This window comes from Ranitomeya variabilis, chromosome 7 (genome assembly GCF_051348905.1).
Source record: "Ranitomeya variabilis isolate aRanVar5 chromosome 7, aRanVar5.hap1, whole genome shotgun sequence".
NCBI lineage: Eukaryota > Metazoa > Chordata > Amphibia > Anura > Dendrobatidae > Ranitomeya > Ranitomeya variabilis.
In genome coordinates this window covers 12,038,281-12,059,802 of record NC_135238.1, presented here as the reverse complement: position 1 = coordinate 12,059,802, position 21,522 = coordinate 12,038,281, and the positions used below count along the sequence as shown (strand labels likewise).

General features: G+C 51.1%; 1 protein-coding gene across 1 annotated transcript; it reads left to right on the top strand.

Moving 5' to 3' along the window:
- The first annotated feature begins 12,121 nt into the window (after nt 1–12,121).
- On the top strand, nt 12,122–15,125 carry LOC143785322 (E3 ubiquitin/ISG15 ligase TRIM25-like). Its single transcript, XM_077274072.1, has one exon. It carries the CDS (start codon nt 12,989–12,991, stop codon nt 14,546–14,548), a length of 1,560 nt encoding a protein of 519 aa, XP_077130187.1. The 5' UTR covers nt 12,122–12,988; the 3' UTR covers nt 14,549–15,125.
- The last annotated feature ends 6,397 nt before the right edge of the window (nt 15,126–21,522 follow it).

The following is a 21,522-nucleotide window of genomic DNA, read 5'->3' as shown; positions in this document are numbered from 1 at the left end:
GTCTGGCCCAGCCAATTATCTCTCAAATGTAATGCATCTTTATGCGACCAATGGGTTTCCTGTAAGAATATAACATCAGGTTTGGCTCGTTTGAGTGCCTGTAGTACACGACGCCGCTTTACCGGCGAATTGAGGCCCGCCACATTCCATGATAAAATTTTTAAAGGATTACCTGTCCCCTTCCGACTCAGTAATTGCGAAGTTGCCATCATGGTGGATAGAAGTGGCGTAAAGGCAGAGTACTTCCAATGTATAATAACATATAGGGTTTCGGAGTCCCAGCTGCTCCGCGACCCTTTAAATTAAATAGGTGTGTGACATCATTAGCAACAATACACTTATACAAAAACATAGTAACCAATTTCGTGCTGTTATAAAAAATTAATGTTAACCAAAGTATATTCATCATTACTATACAACTCATGTTCCTTGTCATTTTGACTTATTTAAAGAGAAGTCTGTTAGTATCATATCTAGTCCCATCCCAAATGTTAAGGTGTGATTTCAAGTGTCTGGGGGAGCAAGGTCTCGTCTCAGCTGATCTAAAGCAAGCTTAGGGTCTTCAAACATCTTTGTCTCTGTGCCCAAGGTTACTCGGAGTCTAGCCGGATAAGCCAAAGCAAAACGGACCCCTTGATCAATGAGGAGCCGACAAACCGGGCCAAACTCCCTTCTACGCTGGGAGATAGCTGCCGAGAAGTCCTGAAACACCAAGATCTTAGACCCCTGAATAGTAACATTTCTAAGTTTCCTAGCTGCTGCCAGAACCCTCTCTTTGTCATGGTAATGGAAATATTTAGTAATGACCGGGCGAGGTCTCGCACCAGACTCTCTCCTCTCCGGTCCCACCCGGTGTGCCCTCTCAATTTGTCTAGAAGAGCCAGGCTCTAGCTGGAGGGCCGCCATCAAGTCGATCGTGAGGAACCGAATAAGGTCCGCACCTCTGCAACTCTCAGGGATGCCAATAAACCTGAGGTTGGACCTCCTGCTACGATTCTCAAGGTCCTCAACTTTGTCCAACAAGGAACCAATAAGAATCTTTTGTGCCTCCACCGTGGTCTGGGTATTCACCACGGTATCCTCCACATCACTAATCCGCTGCTCAGCTACTGTAATCCGAGATGTATTAGCCGACACAGCAGTTACTGTTGCCTCAAGGGCCTTATTCCAAGTTTCAAATTTTTTGTCAAAATAGGGGAGGAGAATATTCGATACTGCCTGAGCCGTAGCAGTGTGAGGCCCGGGTGGGAGCTGCGAATCAGAGGCGTCCTGCGACCCCTCCTCCGGCCACATTTGATCAAGAGACCCTTCAACCAGGAGCTCCCCCTCCTGTCCATTTTTATTTTTATTTTTAGTCCGTCTAGTCATAACCCCTTTCTGTGAAGGTGTTTGCGTTTTTTCCAGATACTTCTCCATGATGCAATAACACCAAGACTCCCCCAACACTAGGGGCTTCAGTGATAAGCCTTAGTTATGGACCAATTAGATTCAGCTACCTCTATTGTTCAAGCGAACTAGATTAGGATTCTAAAATAGCGATAGTGGGGACAGAGAATCCAATCTGCCTAGTAGAGAGGGATCACACCAGAAATAAAGTAATTACTTATATGACTAAATAACTGTCAGAAAGGTTTAGTAGATATGAACCTCCTGTTAATACAAGCAATATATCAGGTGTTATTGAGCCTTAATATCGTAACCAGCCATATATAAAAAGAAACACAATAAGTACAATAGGTTTCCACAATGCAGTGATAGGAATCTATAGTGTTAAAGGAAAAGGACCACTAGATGGCGTTGTTGGGCAACAAAACCTAGATTGCAACTCCAAGTGCTGTCCACAAAGGGCGGGAAAAGGAGAGGGCAGAACCAATGTGAGCTAATGGCTATTGTCTCTCTGCCTCCCTTATTTTTCTGTCACAAAGCAGAATATAGTAAGACTGCTCTCTCCCTTCCCCCCCCCCACAAAGCCACCCGTCACACACCTAAAAGGGGAAATAAAATTATAAGGGGAGGAACTCCAGCTACAAAAATGTAAAAAGAAAAAAGAAAAGAAACTTAAAATTAAAAGAAAGAGTTCAATAGAAAATGAAATTGACTCTGCCTATGCTTCCCAATGTTAAGGAAGTCCTTATCCTTCTTCCAGGTAAAGTCCAAAGAGCTTTCACTCAGGGTTGAGACAAGGTCCTGGCTGAAACAGTAGGGCCTAGGGGCCGCCACGGGCATCTAGCAAGCTAAGAAGGGCTTAACAAGTCAGGAGGGCCCCCTGCCCACTGGAACCACAATATGTAGTCAGTTGAGCAAGACGACTCCGCTCACCTCCGCCCTGCCAGTCACTTCGCCTCCAATGGCGCCCCCCAGATCAAGGCAAACTCCGGAATCAGCCGCTGCACCAGAGGGCCAAATGTCCAGCCCCAAACTGAAGCTTAATATGGCGGGAAGGCGCCTCCACACCACAGCCGCGATATCTTTCTGCCTTCAGCTCGTATAGAGCCTCTCACCGCCACCCCGCCTGACGGGTACTCCGCTCCGCTCCAGTGGTCTCACCCAAGGCTGACCAGGTCCGTCTGGTAGGTGCGCCGATCAGGTGTAACACCTACGCGTCTTCCGGCTCCCGTTCGTTCCTCTGTGAAGCCGCGACTCCTCCACGTCTCTCCCAGTCGTTCTCCGGCCACAACTAGAGCCCAATCGCTCAGGAACCACGGATCCTGTTTCTCAGCCAGGTATCTCTGGGCACTTTCTCGCCTCCACGTGTCTCACTCTCAGGCCTCAGGTCGGGTCTCTCTCCCCAGGAAGGATAGTAGACGGCAGGGACTCCCGGGTACAATAATGCGCGTACCCCTATGATCCTCCTTTCGTGGCGAATCACATCCAATATGATCTGCCAGTATTAGAGGGTTGTAATCGGGGATGATTCCCGATTGAGTTTCTTGTTGACAGGGAGCGCTTCTAAAATGCGGCCATCTTAATTGGCTCCGCCCCCGGAAGTTTTACTTTTTTTTTAAGTTTTATTACTTTGTATAATAAAATCATTAAAAAAAAAATTGTTACTATATTGAACCACCTCCACCCCGTCCACCTTTTGTTTTTTAAAAATCTTACACCACTAAATTTCCTTATAGCCAGGATCACACAGCTGTACTAAATCTCAGGCCGGTCACCTCCACAAATCGCGGATGTAACTGGCTCCATGTGCAGCTCCGCGTTCTCGACTACATGGCGGACTATTGCTCCCTGCTATTTACATGCGCTTGTTTGTCGGTATATCAGACCAAGAGTGTATAATTACTGACCAGCTCCTGATATAGGGATAGGAACACCAGCACCCACCTTAAACACCCAAAGTGCGTTTCGCCCCAAGCTTTGTCTGAGGGTACAGAGGTGGAGATTGTGAGTAAAGATGGAATATTTATTACCACATAAGAAGAGGCACCGTTTTACAGAAGGATATAACCAATAGATGGAGCTGGGTGAGTGCTGTGTAACAGGAAAATAATTGTACACTATTTAAAGCAAGTGCCACTGACTGCAGTGCCCCCTTCCTCAACCCCCCAGGTAGTGTGCGATTCAGAGGCCTCCCTTCCCCTCTGTTAAGGATAAGTGTTTGCCAATTATAGCCAGAGGGGCTAGTACCTTGCAATGTGGCCAGTTATAGTCAGAGGAGCTAGTACAGCCCCCTACTTGTGGTTTAAATAGCCCCCTGCGTGCCAGTCATTTCCTGCTCCCTTTTGGGTCCCAGATCTGCTTTCATCCCGCCCTCACTACCTTTTTTGTGTATTTTTTAATAAATGTTTAAATGTTATTTCATTGTAGAAATTCAAGATTGTTTCAGTTCAAGAAAGGAAGCACTGGGACGTTTCGATCACGTAGGTCGACTTGCCTGTTGACATGCTGGAGGGCATTTGGCTGTTAGACTTGTGTTTTTATTGCCTATATATATATACTAGCTATTGAACCCGTTCTACGCCCGGGTGGCGAGCATTTATATTGGTATATGGTCTCCATCTGGTATGTGCTGCTCCCATCTTGCTCTCCCATCCTGTCATGTGCTGCTCCATCCTGCATCCCCATCCTGTCATGTGCTCCCATCCTGCGTCCCCATCCTGTCATGTGCTCCCATCCTGCGCCCCCATCCTGTCATATGCTGCTCCATCCTACACCCCCATTCTGTCATGTGTGCGCCCCCATTCTGTCATGTGCTGCTCCCATCCTGTGCCCCCATTCTGTCATGTGCTGCTCCCATCCATTGCCCCATCCTGTCATGTGCTGCTCCATCCTGAGTCCCCATCCTGTCATGTGCTCCCATCCTGCGCCCCCATCCTGTCATATGCTGCTCCATCCTACACCCCCATCCTGTCATGTGTGCGCCCTCATTCTGTCATGTGCTGCTCCCATCCTGCACCCCCATTCTGTCATGTGCTGCTCCCATCCTGCGCCCCCATTCTGTTGTAATGTGCTGCACCCATTCTGCCTGTTCCTGTTTCCATTCTGCCATATGTTGCTCCCATCTTTCTCTCTCCGGCTCTACTGCCCGAGTGCAGCTGTGCTGAGTGCGGGCGGCTGTGCGTGGCTGTGCTGAGTGCGGGCGGCTGTGCGTGGCTGTGCTGAGTGCGGGCGGCTGTGCGTGGCTGTGCTGAGTGCGGGTGGCTGTGCGTGGCTGTGCTGGGTGCGGGCGGCTGTGCGTGGCGGTGCTGAGTGCGGGCAGCTGTGCGTGGCTGTGCTGAGTGCGGGCGGCTGTGCGTGGCTGTGCTGGGTGCGGGCGGCTGTGCGTGGCTGTGCTGGGTGCGGGCGGCCGTGCGTGGTGGTGCTGAGTGCGGGCGGCTGTGCGTGGCGGTGCTGAGTGCGGGCGGCTGTGCGTGGCTGTGCTGGGTGCGGGCGGCTGTGCTGAGTGCGGGCGGCTGTGCGTGGCTGTGCTGGGTGCGGGCTGCTATGCATGGCTATGCTGAGTGTGGGCTGCTGTGCGTGGCTATGCTGGGTGTGGGCGGCTGTGCTGAGTGCGGGCGGCTGTGCGTGGCTATGCTGAGTGCAGGCGGCTGTGCGTGGCGGTGCTGAGTGCGGGCAGCTGTGCGTGGCGGTGCTGAGTGCGGGCGGCTGTGGGTGGCGGTGCTGAGTGCGGGCAGCTGTGCGTGGCGGTGCTGGGTGTGGGCGGCTGTGCGTGGCGGTGCTGAGTGCGGGCGGCTGTGCGTGGCTGTGCTGGGTGCATAGCGGTGCTGAGTGCGGGCGGCTGTGCCGAGTGCGGAAGGCTGTGCGTGGCTGTGCTCAGTACGGGCGGCTGTGCGTGGCGGTGCTGAGTGCAGGCGGCTGTGCTGAGTGCGGGCGGCTGTGCGTGGTGCGGCTGTGCTGGGTGCGGGCGGCTGTGCGTGGCTGTGCTGGGTGCAGGCGGCTGTGCGTGGCGGTGCTGAGTGCGGGTGGCTGTGCGTGGCTGTGCTGGGTGCGGGCGGCTGTGCGTGGCTGTGCTGGGTGCGGACGGCTGATCGTGGCTGTGCTGGGTGCGGACGGCTGTGCGTGGCTGTGGTGGGTGCGGGCGGCTGTGCGTGGCGGTGCTGAGTGCAGGCGGCTGTGCTGAGTGCAGGCGGCTGTGCGTGGCTGTGCTGGGTGCGGGCGGCTGTGTGTGGCGGTGCTGAGTGCGGGCAGCTGTGCTGAGTGCGGGCGGCTGTGCGTGGCTGTGCTGGGTGTGGCTGTGCTGGGTGCGGGCGGCTGTGCGTGGCTGTGCTGGGTGTGGGCGGCTGTGCGTGGCGGTGCTGAGTGCGGGCGGCTGTGCGTGGCGGTGCTGAGTATGGGCGGCTGTGCGTGGCGGTGCTGAGTGCGGGCGGCTGTGGGTGGCGGTGCTGAGTGCAGGCAGCTGTGTGTGGCGGTGCTGGGTGCGGGCGGCTGTGCGTGGCGGTGCTGAGTGCGGGCGGCTGTGCGTGGCTGTGCTGGGTGCATAGCGGTGCTGAGTGCGGGCGGCTGTGCCGAGTGCGGAAGGCTGTGCGTGGCTGTGCTGGGTGCGGGCGGCTGTGCGTGGCGGTGCTGAGTGCAGGCGGCTGTGCTGAGTGCGGGCGGTTGTGCGTGGTGCGGCTGTGCTGGGTGCGGGCGGCTGTGCGTGGCTGTGCTGGGTGCGGGCGGCTGTGCGTGGCGGTGCTGAGTGTGGGTGGCTGTGCGTGGCTGTGCTGGGTGCGGGCGGCTGTGCGTGGCTGTGCTGGGTGCGGACGGCTGTGCGTGGCTGTGGTGGGTGCGGGCGGCTGTGCGTCGCGGTGCTGAGTGCAGGCGGCTGTGCCGAGTGCGGGCGGCTGTGCGTGGCTGTGCTGGGTGCGGGCGGCTGTGTGTGGCGGTGCTGAGTGCGGGCAGCTGTGCTGAGTGCGGGCGGCTGTGCGTGGCTGTGCTGGGTGTGGCTGTGCTGGGTGCGGGCGGCTGTGCGTGGCTGTGCTGGGTGCGGGCGGCTGTGCGTGGCGGTGCTGAGTGCAGGCGGCTGTGCTGAGTGCAGGCGGCTGTGCGTGGCTGTGCTGGGTGCGGCTGTGCTGGGTGCGGGCGGCTGTGCTGGGTGCGGGCGGCTGTGTGTGGCTGTGCTGACTGCGGGCAGCTGTGCGTGGCTGTGCTGGGTGCGGGCGGCTGTGCGTGGCTGTGTGCGGGCGGGCGGCTGTGCGTGGCTGTGCTGGGTGCGGGCGGCTGTGCGTGGCTGTGCTGGGTGCGGGCGGCTGTGCGTAGCTGTGCTGGGTGCGGGCGGCTGTGCGTGGCTGTGCTGGGTGCGGGCGGCTGTGCTGTGTGCGGGCGGCTGTGCGTGGCTGTGCTGTGTGCGGGCGGCTGTGCGTGGCTGTGCTGGGTGCGGGCGGCTGTGCGTGGCTGTGCTGGGTGCGGGCGGCTGTGTGTTGTGAATTCCGCTCTTGGGCTCCCTCCGGTGGTTTTAAGTGGTACTGCTGCTCCTTGGATTTAGTAGTCAGCAGCTGCTTCCACTGATTGTCTTTCTGGCTCGGCTATTTAGCCTGGTTCCATCCTTCAGCCTGTGCCAGTTGTCAATGGTTCCTGGTTGGATTCACATCTCTGCTTGGATTTCCCTGATATTCTGACCAGTTCAGCAAAGATAAGTCCTTGCTTTGTTCTTTTGCAGTCCACTTGTTGTGGACTTAATCTTTCTGCACTTTCTATGTTTTTTCTAGTCCAGCTTGTCATTATGGATTTATTCAGTTAAGCTGGAAGCTCTGGGAAGCAGATTTACCCTCCACACCTTTAGTCAGGTGTGGAGATTTTTGTAAACTCTGTGGTGGATTTTTCTAGTTTTTAATTCTGACCGCACAGTATTCTGTCCTGTTCTTTTTATCTAGCTAGACTGGCCTCCTTTGCTACATCCTGGTTTCATTCTGCGTATGTCATTTCCCTCTTCACTCACAGTCAATATTTGCGGGGGGCTGTCCTATCCTTTGGGGATTTTCTCTGAGGCAAGATAGCTTTCCTGTTTCTATCTTTAGGGGTAGTTAGTTCTCCGGCTGTGACGAGGTGTCTAGGGAGTGACAGGAACAACCCACGGCTACTTCTAGTGTTGTGATAAGCTCAGGAACTGCAGTCAGTACAGGTACCACCTCCTCCAGAGCACGTCCCATGTTGCTCCTAAACCACCAGCTCATATCAGCTGTGCGTGGCTGTGCTGGGTGCGGGCGGCTGTGCGTGGCTGTGGTGGGTGCGGGCGGCTGTGCGTGGCGGTGCTGAGTGCGGGCGGCTGTGCCGAGTGCGGGCGGCTGTGCATGGCTGTGCTGGGTGCGGCTGTGCTGGGTGCGGGCGGCTGTGCGTGGCTGTGCTGGGTGCGGGCGGCTGTGCGTGGCTGTGCTGGGTGCGGGCGGGCGGCTGTGCTGGGTGCGGGCGGCTGCGTAGCTGTGCTGGGTGCGGGCGGCTGCGTGGCTGTGCTGGGTGCGGGCGGCTGTGCGTGGCTGCTGGGTGCGGGCGGCTGTGCGTGGCTGTGCTGGGTGCGGGCGGCTGTGCATGGCTGTGCTGTGTGCGGGCGGCTGTGCTGGGTGCGGGCGGCTGTGCGTGGCTGTGCTGGGTGCGGGCGGCTGTGCGTGGCTGTGCTGGGTGTGGCGGCTGTGCTGTGTGCGGGCTGCTGTGCTGGGTGCAGGCGGCTGTGCGTGGCTGTGCTGGGTGCGGGCGGCTGTGCGTGGCTGTGCTGTGTGCGGGCGGCTGTGCGTGGCTGTGCTGTGTGCGGGCGGCTGTGCGTGGCGGCTGTGCTGAGTGCGGGCGGCTATGCGTGGCGGCTGTGCTGGCCGCCGAGTGCTGGGGACCTGAGCAGGCGGGGACACCGGCGCGCTGTGGGGGTCAGGTGCCGGAGTCGCGGCTAGCTCAGGCCCCTGGCACTTGCTATATTCACCTGTCGCCCGTTCCACCGATGCGCTCCGCTCTGTCTTCCGGGTCCTCTGGCTGTGACTGTTCAGTCAGAGGGCGGCGCGCATTAAGCGCGTCATCGCGCCCTCTGACCTGAGCGTCACAGGCAGAGGATGTGGAGGAGCAGCGTGCATCGGTGGAACGGAGGACAGGTAAATATATCATACTCACCCTCCTGGCTCGTCCCTGCTTCTCCATTGGAGATTGCGGTGTGCGTTCAGTGCTTACGCATACCGCAATCTCCTGGGAGCGTCACTCTGCGGGGTCCAAACTGCGCCGGCGCTTGCGCTTGCGCAGTCTATAAAGGCTTCGGACAGAGTGACGCTCCCAGTGTTATATTATAGATATGTTACAGTAAAGCTGTGACCGACCTTCATCCATCCACTGGTGCGAGTGCCCTTATTTGTTCTACAGAGGGAGGGAGAAGAGGCGCCTGGTGTTATATTGGGGTCGCTGCGGTCAGCAATACCGAAGAAATGTATGGGGAGACAACACAGTAACAGATAAATGGATATCCAAGAAGTATCGTTTCTCCTTGCGGAGATTGACATGCTAAGCATGCCGAGATGAGAAGTCTTAAAGCCGCAATGCTCCTCTGGGTAATATGCTAATTATGCAAATTGTCTCTTCGTAGAGGAAGAGAGCTAGGACTCTAGTGCCACCTATTGGAAGGTAGCAATCCTACAAGTCAATGTTGACCTTTAACGAGCCTTGTCACATGACTTAGGATAATAGCCAAACCATAATCTCACACAGCCAAACCAGATCTCCGCTTTGTACTGACGAGGGGCAGTACCCTGAAACACAGTGTCTGCAAATTGAGATTCTGGTTTGGCTATTATCCCAAGTCATGTGACAAGGCTCGTTAAAGGGTCAACATTGACTTGTAGGATTTCTACCTTCCAATAGGTGGCACTAGACTTCTAGCTCTCTTTCTTCCTGAAGAGACAATTTGCATAATTAACAGATAGATGACAATGTGTTAGCGCTACAAAGAAAGACTAATAACAATAGAACAATCAACTGGACAAAAGGCCAAAAGTGACATTTGTGAAAACTACGTGACCGCACAAAGTTCAAGGTGGAGAAGTGTCAGATTTAAGAAAACAAATCAATTTGGAAAGAGATGAGTTGGTGAAACATGAAAATAAAAAATACAGATTATATAGTAAAAAACTAAATCTGCAACGTGTTTTTTTTTCTTGTCGATAGCATTTTATGAGGGTTTGTTTTATGCAGCTGTAGTTTTCATTGGTGCCATTTACGGTTACATATGGTTTTTTTGGACACTTTTTAGGGTATGTGTCCACGGTCAGGAAACGCTGCGTGTTTGACGCTGCGTGGAGTCGCAGCGTCAAACACGCAGCGTCCACATGTTCCAGCATAGTGGAGGGGATTTTATGAAATCCCGTCTCCACTATGCGTGGTAACACGCATCCGTCGGCCCTGCGACTCCGGACATGCGGCGCGTCTTTTAAGATCGCAGCATGTCCGTGTTCCTTGCAGCGACGCTGCGCCGCCGCAAGGTACAACATAGGGCCCTATGTGTGGGGTGCGATGATCCCGGATTTGTGCAATGAACACATCCGGCATCAACGCGTCTCCAGAAGGGGGCAGGGCTTAGCGCCGAGCGGGTTTGCCGCTCCGACGAAACCATCTGCCATCCTGAACGTGGACACATACCCTAATTCCTTCTTTTGAGAGGCAAGTAGACTATAAAACACCAATTCTGCTGTAGTCTTTTTTTTTGTGATGATCAGTGGGCAGGAGAAAAATATACTAAATGTATCATTTGAGTCTTCATGGCTGTAGCAACACTGGGATCACAATCTACATTCCCTATAATTATGTCCTTATGTCCTTAAAGTGTGGGTGGAAACTGGAGAACCTGGAGGAAATCCACACAAATACGAGGCAAACATACAAACGTCTGGCAGATGTTTCCTCAGTGGGATTTGAGCCCATGGCCCCAGCACTGCAAAGAAATGGTGCTAACCACTGAGCCAACATGACTCTTCATTGCAGGGAAAAAGGATGGAAAAAAACCTACGGTTCATCTAAAGACAAGTTAGGGGTTTCTACAATTGTGCCTGACCCAAACTGAGACTATAACTAAGCTGACTGACGAGAGTGGAGAAATGGGGTCACTTGACAATCTAGATGTGGATTTTATACTCATCTGTAAATTAAGAAATAGTGACGAAAATATTTTTCTTGGAGAGCACTAGATGGAGAGATAACACTTTCCCTGGACTCTAGTTTTCTTGTATAATCAAGCAACAATTAATGACCACAGAGTAGAAAGTTAAAGGTGCAAAGCCACCTGAAACACGTCGATGCCGCGTGTCATGTAACTCACACTGATGACTTTGTACGTCTTCTTTGAGCACTTATGTGAATAAAGTATTCATGATTCCGCCAGTTTGGTGGGGTGGGTCTACCCAACCTCCGAAACTATTTCAGGGCGGCCATATTAGTTCGCCTCTTGGACTGGAAATATAAAATTAAATTTAAAAAATGGGTAGAGTTGGAACAAGAATGGTCCGATTTGCCTTTTCATTATCTACAGTGGATCCCAAAGCAATATGCTCTTCAACGGGGGAGATTTTCCTTCCTAACCTCAGAGGCTATGAGGGCATGGCACTGCAGTGGTGTGAAGGGGTCCGCTCCTCCTGGGGCCAGCCTTCTTACACCTATTTTTTGCAACCCGGCATTTCCTCCGGGCATTCACAGGAAAGCCTTCATGGGATGGAAATACGAGGATTACATACGGGTTGGTGATATCTTACAGCGTGGCGAGATTCCCACCCTCTGTTCCCTCCAAACCCAATCTCCCTCCACTAAACTTCTTTGGTGGGAGTATTTGCAGGTCCGGTCCTTCCTGGCCTCTTTGAATTTGCCAAGGGGTTCGAACTGTGAACTCTCTCCCTTGGAACTGTTGTTTGCCGGTGGAGACGCCCCGAGCAGGGGAATCTCTTCCCTCTACTCAATTTTTTCAATACCTGTCTCTGACGCAAGGCTCTATTTCCAGTCTGCTTGGGAGAGGGATTTGGGGCGGACTTTGTCGGATGAGGAATGGGACCGTTGCTTCCTGATGAACCATAAACTCCCAAGTTCCAGTGAGGCCTCGGAGAAGGGGTATAAACTGCAATATAGTTGGTACCTCACACCTGACAGGTTACACAAATTGTCTCCCTCAATTTCAAGCTGCTGCTGGAGGTGTGGAAATGGCATTGGCTCCCTTTTGCATATCTGGTGGGGCTGCCCCTTGATTAGAACATTCTGGGACCAAGTGTTCCGAAATTATGGTTTGATCACAGGCAAGCACATCACCGGTACTCCGGAGATGGCATTGCTCTCCATGATTCCCGGTTCGGTGAGATCCCAAAAAAAGGACCTCCTTAAATTCTGCCTAGCGGCTGCTAGGATGGTGATCCCCCGCCGATGGCGAGACCCGGTTCCCCCTGATATTGTGGAGTGGTTTTCAGAATTTGAAACCATCTTTAGGATGGAGGAAATTGATGCAGACCTTTCACAGACAAGGGTCTCCTTTTTAAGTATCTGGACTGAATGGATTCTATTTAAAGATTCTGCTCGTTTCCCTGACCTGTTTACCTGAATACACCTGTCTATTCTACAGTCGATTACTAAGCTACTCTTCTTTTCGTGTTCTAATTCTATATTTCTTTTCTTGAGCCCCGCCTACTTGGGCTCCCCCCTCTATTTCCTCCTCTTTCTATCTCCCCCCTGGGTGAGCTGTTCACCTTCCACCAGCTCGGTGTGATAGGTCTGTACCATGGTTTACCAGTTACTTATATAATGATACTATTTGCGTGCATGTCTCGCTCTAGGGGACATGGGCGAACTGATTTTAGGTATGCTTTCTTTTATTCACGGTAATGAAAGTCCTCGCCTATTGCGGGGGCAAGGAGTTATTGCTTATATGTTTAAGTTACCGTGGTCATTCTAGAGGGTTTACTCCCTCTAAATTTTATTTTTTTTTTTCTCTTTCTTTTCTTTCTCTCTTTTATGTAAGATTTATGCAAGGTTTGTGAACGAGTGTTTTTTGTGTTACTCTTTTTGAATTGTATATTATAAGGAAAAGTACTTTGATTATTGTCGTAGTTTTCAACTACTGTTTTTCTTGTAAAATTCTCTTCTCTTTAATAAAAATTATATTTACCCTAAAGTATTCATGATTCGTTGAGCTGGATCTTTCTACTTTGTGGTCTTCTTACACCTTTCTGAGCTCCGAACTCCCTCAGGGTGCCATCCACGGTGAACCAGATTTTATTGCTCCCACAATTATTGACACCAGCAGCGAAAATGATAGAGAGATGGCATCAATAGCGCAAGAAAGAAAAGTGAGGATTGTGTCCACACAAAACATCACGTAAGACAAAGCTTTATGTCAGGAGGAGAATGAGTCGTCCATGTTCTTCAGGAAGGAGCCGATCGTCAGTGCAATAAGCTACAACTGTGTCCGTAATCCGACACCTGATTTGGTTATTTTCTTCCTCAGCATAAATCAGCAATAAACACAAACTCTGATCTGTAGGGTTAAAAGTTTTTTCTTAGAACTCCCCGCCCTTCTTATGTAAGGAAAATATTTAGCTTTCGGTTCCTGCTCTCTCCCACTACAATGGCGTCTGCTGAGCTGAGGGACGAGCTGAAGTGCTCCATCTGCCTGAGCCTCTATACAGATCCCGTATCCCTGAGATGTGGACACAACTTCTGCCGCTCGTGTATTGTGAGTGTGCTGGATGCACAGGAGGCGGCTGGAGGGTATTCCTGTCCTGACTGCAGAGCAGAATATCCGGAGCGTCCGGCCCTGGAGAAGAACCGGAAGCTGGAGAACATAGTGGAGCGTTTCTCATCTACTCAGCCTGGTATGGAGGAGACCAGAATCTTCTGTACTTACTGCGATTCTCCTGCCCCGGCTGTAAGAACATGTCTACAGTGTGAGACCTCCATGTGTGAGGAACATCTCACAGCCCATAACAAGTCGATGAATAACAATCTACTTGAACCTACCCTGACATTTAAGGGTCAAAAATGCTCCACACACAATGAGATCCTGAAATACTACTGCACTATAGACGTCGCCTGTATCTGCGAGTCCTGCTGGGTGGCCGGAGATCACAAGGGACATGACGTGGAGCTACTGGACATAGCTTCAGATAAGACAAAGGAGAAACTGGATAAATTTTTGGATGATCTAAACCCACAAAAAACAAAAATTCAAACGAGAGTCCTGAAACTGCAGGAAATTAAGAGGAAGATCCAGGAGAAAGCCTCTGATAATAGGAAGAACATCAGTAAGACATTTATGGACTTTAAGGAGCAATTGGAAATGGCAGAAAAGAAAGCACTGAGCGAGGTCTCCAGGCAGGAGGGGAAGATTGTGTCCCAGATATCTCATCTGATCAAGAAGCTGGAAATACAGGACGAGTTGTCCAGAAAGACGAGTCACTTGGAGGAGATGTGTTGTGTCACCGACCCAATAAGGATCTTACAAGAACGTGACATTACAGTGTGTAGTCATGGAGGAGATGAGGACACAGGAGGAGATGATGGAGAGGTCAGTTCTGAGGAGGATCTGGATGAGGTTCTGATCTCACTGACCTTACACCGATCTATGAGGGATATTGTCACCAATGTAACATCAGAGCTCGGGGTCCATGTCCCAGACATATTGCTGGATGTGGACACTGCTCATAGAAGGGTGAAGATATCAGAAGATTTGAAAATAGCAACAGAATCAGAAGAACAGGATAAACCAGAATCACCAGGAAGATTTGTGATATTTTCCCAGGTGTTAAGTAGACCTGGTTTCTCCTCAGGGCGACATTACTGGGAGGTAGTGTGGGACCAGATAGGAATATGTGGCATCGCATTGTCCTATTCCAGTATAAAAAGGGATGGAGGACAGTCTGGTATTGTATATAATGATAAATCTTGGTCTTTGTACATGTATGATGGTCAATATGGAGTATATCACAACTCCATAGGATTAATGCTCAGTGTAAAGCCAACAAGTCCGACACTTGGAGTCTTCTTAGACTATGAGGCCGGGCGTCTGTCCTTCTATGAGCTGTGTGACCCCATCAGACACTTACACACCTTCACCGCCTCCTTCACTGAACCCCTACATGTTGTCTTCCATTTGTATGATGGAGCCTCTGTTACAATAAGAAGCTGAGGCCGATGTCGTCCTCGTCACATTATAATTACATTATTCCTTGTCACATGGACATCTGTAAATAGTGAGTTATCAGCAGGACCCTCTAATAATACAATGTATATGGCGGGTGTCATTGGGAGATTTCTCCTATTAGATTATTTTGTCTTCCCCGTTGATCAGATGAAGAATAAATTGAGCAGAATGTAAATATTAATGGGTGAATTGTCCTGAGACTGATAATTGTTATTCAGTAAAAGGTTAATCCCATCTAATAAAGTGCTGGTATATAGCTGGGATATGTCATGGTGATGGCCCATAAACAGTATTATGCCCTACTGTGCCCCCCACATATTATGAGTGGCAAAATAGAAACTAAACTCCTCCTCTCACCTCGTTCACTTGCTGCTCTGGTCGGTGCCCGGTGTGGACTGAGACTCTGCGCAGCAGGAGATGACGGCACCGGACTCAGCGGCACAGGCTGAATGGTGGAGTAGGGAGCCGGCGCCTCGTGTCCCATCATTGTGTTCTGCTGTATCTGCATCCGGAGCTGCAAGTGCAGTGGGGTTGGATGTTGCACTTGCAGTTTTCCTGCTTCTCTCCCTGGCCACCGTTGGCTGCCTGCCTGTCTGTCAGAGACAAGAGGCAGCAGGTGGGGAAAGGGAGAGGCGCAGGAAAGCTGCAAGTGCAATCTCCAACCCCACTGCACTTGCAGCTCATAAGCATTCAAATTTCAACTAGGGATTTTGGTAAAACAGAAAAGTGGATTTCTACAAGAAAGGTCAAGATTTCATTGAAATGAAAGCACTTTTACATACCTGGCATTAGTTTAGGGTATGAAGTCCTGATGACAGGTTCCCTTTTAAAAATGGATGAAGTCAGACCTCTGAGATGCTTCCTGCAGGAAGGACTATGACATTGATAATCTGTGGATTTACATTATTTACTCCTTCAGTGTAATATAAACCTAATAGATCCATTCAGTCCTGCTGTGAGTCTTTTTGGTGGGTTCACTCCTGGACTGTGACAAGAACTTCATGATTTCATCAGAGACCCTCTAGAATATAACGTCAACCTTCAGGCTGAATCTCTTCAGGTCCTGGCATAGTTAAGTGCCACTAGTTCTGCCGGGGGAAAGTCTCTAGAAAAAAAAACAAACAGCAAATCATCTAAATAAATTGTCAGGATCATTGGCCAGAGCAGTATGGTAGCTGCTATCATGGCCTGGACTTGTCTTATCTTCAGCAATTCTCTTGGTATCACGTAAACTAGAGGAAACCTGTACGTCAGTTTGAACCTCCAAGGTGGAGAAACACCATGCTCTCCCAAGTGATAGATCCAAAATGGATCTTTGGCACATCCCACATCTTATTGATCTGCTCTATATCTTTATTTCAGAGACATGTGTGGCACCCCAGGAGTCCGCTTGCCACAGTGGCATTGCCTCCCTCACAGGGGGTGATGTCATGCCTGGAAGGAAGGAGGGGTCCCCTCACCAGGTAATACCAGCATCCAACACCTTTCCTGACTCCAGACCAGAAGGGGGAGCTCTAACACACGGTTTAAGGGGAGCTTCACTATAAGTTCTGGCCTGGAGGCGGGGTTAGTTAATCAGTAGTCTGAGAGTGAGAGGAGAGGAGGGAAGTTGAGGAGGACCTGGGGAGTGGAGCTGTAACCAAGCTCACCCGAGAACAGAGGGCTGACAAAAAGGACGCCAGAGTCCTTGGCTGTGTGGGTGCTGTACACCCCAACAGCCAAATCTGGAGGGCAGGGAACTGCAAGCTCCCTGGCCACACCGAATACCCAGAGGCACCACAGCAGACCAAGAGCCCGGGGCTGCCAGAGAAATGGCAGTGCTCGTGAAAGGCTCACGCTGTCTGCCATACAGGTTAGAAGCAACACGCAGGAGAGGAACTTGAGCAGAGCTTAAAGCAGCAAGGACCTAAGAGAACAGCGCAGTAGGTAGGCCTCCAAACCCACCTGGCTAGGTGGATCCTAAGTTGCTTCCAGGCTGCTCAGACCACATAATAACCTGTTACCCGTGCCCCGGACTGCACCTGCAACTAGCAAGTAAAGGTAAAGGAAACTGCAGTCCTTGTGTCCTCCAGTCATTTCCCGCACCCTCAGTCTTGCACCCCAACGTCTGAACCATCCCAGCTGTGTCCCCTTAAGGAGCTCATTGCCGAACACCACAGGTGGCACCACGTTAAATCCCCTACAAACTTTCCCTCATCAATTTTTTGGGACACCCAGGGCCACGGACCTGGTCACAGCTGCCGTGACAACCCCCCAAAGAACCATCGGACCCTGCCCGAGTATCCCACGGCCCTAGCGGGCGCTCCACATGATTTTGGTCTGCTGAACCTCGGCTCGATTAGCATGATATTGAAGGAGCTGTTCCGCTTAGTATTATTTATTGCGGCCTGTACAGACCACAAGATCTAGAGACTAAATGGCGCACTCGTCCCTCAAACGTTTTCCACTTATGAGGGAGTAAAGATTTCACAGTTATAAAGTTCACCTATCGTTCAATCCTTTCACGATGCAAGTTCATCGGTCCAAGATCTCTCAGTAGGTTTAGCGAGTGCCATAAGGACCTGCAGCTCAGAGGCGTAGCTAGGGTTTTGGTTCAGGGGGGGGCAAAGCTTCTGAGTGGGTGTTCCTAACCAGGTAACCTTGATTACAACTCGGTGACACACCCTAATCGTGGAGGAGAACCTCAGCAGATGACCGCGCTGTTACTGAAGATAATCTCTATATAAAGACCAATATTGATATTAACGCTATATGGTCAGTGGTAGATACCAACCCTACAGTATTAAAATCACAGCATGGTGAAGGGCGGGGCGTTCAAGTCAGAAAAAGCAATACATAGTAAATATAGAAAAACTGACTGAACAGCCATCTAGTCTGAACTGGTGCCCTACAGAGCATAGAGATCACAGCACAGTTACAGATAATGACTTACTGCTGACGTTCTTTCTGATGGAACAGTTCACCACATTTCCTGTCTTTTCCATCTGGCCCAAACCGACATGACAACTTCCCCAAACTGTTTGATGGCTCCAACACTGGAAGATGACCCCCTCACTCTAATCTCCACACTGTATGATGGCCCCCTAGATAGCCTCCATATAGTATAATGCACCAGATAGTCCTCAATATAGTATAACGCACCCCCCTAGGACTCCATATAGTATAATGCACTCCCCATAGGCCTACTCTATAATGTATAATGCACCCCATAGGCAGACTGTATATTGTAAGGCAGCACCCCACAGGCAGACCCTGTAGTATAAGGCAGTACCCCATAGGCATACCCTGAAGTATGAGGGAGCACCCCATAGGCAGACCCTGTAGTATAAGACAGCACCCCATAGGCAGACTCTGTAGTATAAGGCAGCACCCCCCCACAGGCAGACTCTGTAATATAAGGCAGCACCCCCCACAAGCAGACGCTGTAGTATAAGGCAGCACCCCATAGGCAGACCCTATAGTATAAGGCAGCACCCCCCCTCCACAGGCAGACCGTGTAGTATAAGGCAGCACCCCCCCACAGGCAGACCCTGTAGTATAAGGCAGCACCCCCCCACAGGCATACCCTGTAGTATAAGGCAGCACCCCCCCACAGGCAGACTCTGTAGTATAAGGCAGCCCCATAAAGAAAAACAATAAATACTCACCTCTCTTCTTCCTGGTTCCTGTGCTGCTCCCTTCTTCCGCTCATCTCCTGACAGAGGGCTTCTGGCAGTGATGTTGGAGTGCCCCCCCAGACACAGGGCCACAGAGCACTCCGTACCGGGTCTCTCCTCTGCAGTTCTGGCGATGTCACGGTGGCTAGACCCCGGTCCGTGACCCTGCTAAGGGGCGTCCAATAAAAGGGTGGTAGTTCAGTGTGTGGTGCAGGTCGCAGTGAATAACGAGGACACAGGGTTGCAGTCTGTTTACCTCTTTACTGAAGGCTTCAAGGTCCTCAATCCAGAGCACTGCTAACAAGGCTGCCTGAGACCGGCCGGTCCGATGGCACATCCAGAGTTCCCTTTGCAGGTGGAAATCTGTTCCTACCAACTAGCGCCCATGTGTTGTAGTCCTTCCCTGCTGAGCACCACGGGATAGTCCTCACAACTGTTGTGTCTGTTTCTGATGTTCCCTCACAACTGATTCTGATGTTCTTCTCCGTCCCCCAGATGATATGGCTAGGACGCACCCGTATGACGGGTAGGCCTGGAGTTCTCCGGGACCCTAGAGTCGCCCCTCTCCCACAATTGCCTCCTATGTCTGCTTAGGTGATTTAGGTGAGACAGCCAACCTAAAGTCAACTGCCCTGCCGCTGTTTGAAGTAATGCTTGGAGCCCAATACTTCCTCGGCGTTCCGGCCACCGGCTACGCGCCTCAGTAGGATGTTGCCTCGATCTTACGGCACGACTCCTACTGACTTTATCTCCTTTTTGCTGCGATCTCGCTTCTCACTTCACAATAAACTTTGCTTCGTGTCCTTTCTAAGATGCCGCCGCGAGGACCGCAGGCGCGGCTCTGTAACGTTCTGTCCTGTTCGCCAGGTCACTGCCAGGATCCCACCCCTGGCAGTGTCCCCACCAAGTCTCTCCCCGCAACACCCTCTGCCACAGGATGTTGCCTGGTCGTTCCCCAGTCAGCTTCTCTCTAACCTCCTCCCCGACCCCCAGTTTTACCAAAGCGTGAGGAGTGGCCTAATCTAGAACCCTTTGCTCCCCCTGGTGGCCGGGTTGTAAAATGTAATGTGTGACTGTGATATCTGGTCAGGTGAACTCCTTTGGTGCCATCAGACGTACCACCACTCCCCTTAGCGGCGGAGCGACAGTACTGCAACGACCAGGTCTCTGGGGCGCTGCACTCCCCCCCGGTTAAATCCAGTACTCCCGGACTGGGAAGAAAACAACAATACATGTCAGCAAAAAGACATACAAATTTTGAAATGCAATAAACAAGTAAATATAACAGTTCTTCCCTTTATGGGAGGTGAGAACTCTTGAACGTTACAAACTCAACATATTTAAATATTTTAAATAACATACTATAAATAACTTCTATTACCCAGCCGGGTATTCTACTAAGTGCAATTTCTGAACAATAATTTAACTTTGCCTCTAAGGACGTATAAGCTGAATCCACTAAAGGCGTACTATAAAACTAACTTTTTCTTTAAGGGCGTATAAGCTAAACCCACTAAAGACCTACTCATAAAATATTACAATGCTAATCAACTTTTCTTCATTTTTCCAACTTTACATTCGCAGGACCGCCTGTCTATCTGCCCCAGGCCTACTGCCTCTCGCTCTTTTGCAGGACCGCCTAGTTCCTCGTCTGGGCCTACTGCCTTTCTCCTTCTATACACAGTATAGGACTTATCAACCTTCTCTTAGCACAAGATCACTGAGCCATCTCTGTATGGCTCCTAGGAGGACTCACCACCCAACCCCCACGGGTTCACTTCCTGTCCTCAATCTCTAGCAACATTATCAAACATTTTAAATAACTACATACTATTCTATGTAAACATCATTACTACTTAACTATCTTTAAGGCAACACTATTCTTAAGTGCAACATGTGAACATTCCCTTTAAGAGGGGTCCAAGTCTTTTCGAGGTAGTACAACTGCTCAAGTTGCAAGTCTGTATACAGCAGGAACTCCTGCACTGTTTCCAGAAACAGTTTCTTCGCAAAGTGTCTTTTTCTTGTAAAACCAGTAGAGGGCACCCTTAATAAGGTGCAAACTATTTACAATAAGTTTGTAATCATGCATTGTTCATGATTCGGCAGTTCTTTGTGAACTTGTGCAAAAATAGACAAAAGACAAAAGCAAAAACAAAAAGCAATAGGGATCCCGGGTAAACAAAGGGATCCCTTTAAGAATAACCCTGGTTGGGTATTAGCAGCAACACACAGCAGGACGACAAACAGTTAACTAACTATATACATTTTCAGATCTTTGAGGTTTATCCTTGTTCAGATCTTCGAGGTTTATTCTCATAATAGATTGCAAGGCATCAGCGGGTAGCGAGCATCTCCTGACCGGGGAGGCTTCAGCTCCTTGTCCACAGCTGATGTGGCGTCAGTGTCATTGACTCGCCTCTCAGGTGCGGTCGGATCACCTGGATTCTGGAGATGAATGTCAACCTTAGTAGCAAGCTCAGTAGCAGCAGTAATGCTCACAGTGGTAGTGATGGTAGAATCTGTCAAATCAGGGATAGTCGTCTTCGGGGCAGCAGGTGACACTACTGCAGGCCCGCTCTTCTGCACATTACGGGCGCACCATCCTTGCGCGCTCCGATGGCGAGTGTAGGTCACCTTGTCCCCTTTACATAGTAGTGGCTCGTCACATCTGTGGCGGAACGGGGCCCTCACGTTGTAGCTAGTAAAGAAGATGTCAGTTGGCAGTCCTAATTCCTGTATAGAGCCCCAACCCCGTTTCGGGTGAAAGGCTAGTACTGTCCCTTGCTTCACTAAATTCCTATTACCGCGTACGGTCTTTGGTGTCTGTACTTTCAGTATGTCACATCGTTCAGTCTCTTGTGGATCTTTCCAGTGTGAAATTAAGCAGTGTTTATATTGTTCCCAAGTGAGCGTGGAAAGGCTAAGGCCCTCCTGCCGGGTCCCATCCGGCCCAAGCCCTGGGGTATCCCACTGGAAGATTATCCCCTCAGCGCTCACAACTAGTGGTTTTCCCATGGTTGTCGGTAACGGGGGCACTAACTTCTCCAGAGTGCCAGGAGGGATCGGCACCAGTTCAACGGTTAAAGGTCGGTTACTGTCGGGCCGGGGAGCGGTCACGGGAGCAGGATCGGTCGGGTGAGCAGGGGCGTTTTCCATACCTGCGCCTGATGTGGTTCCACCGATGTCGATCGGTCCCGTTGACAAGGATGCTGGAATCAGGAGCGGCTCGGACCACGGTTCCTCCCCCGCGACGCTCTGATACGGCTCCGACTTCCATTGGTTCGCATCTACTGGCTCCGC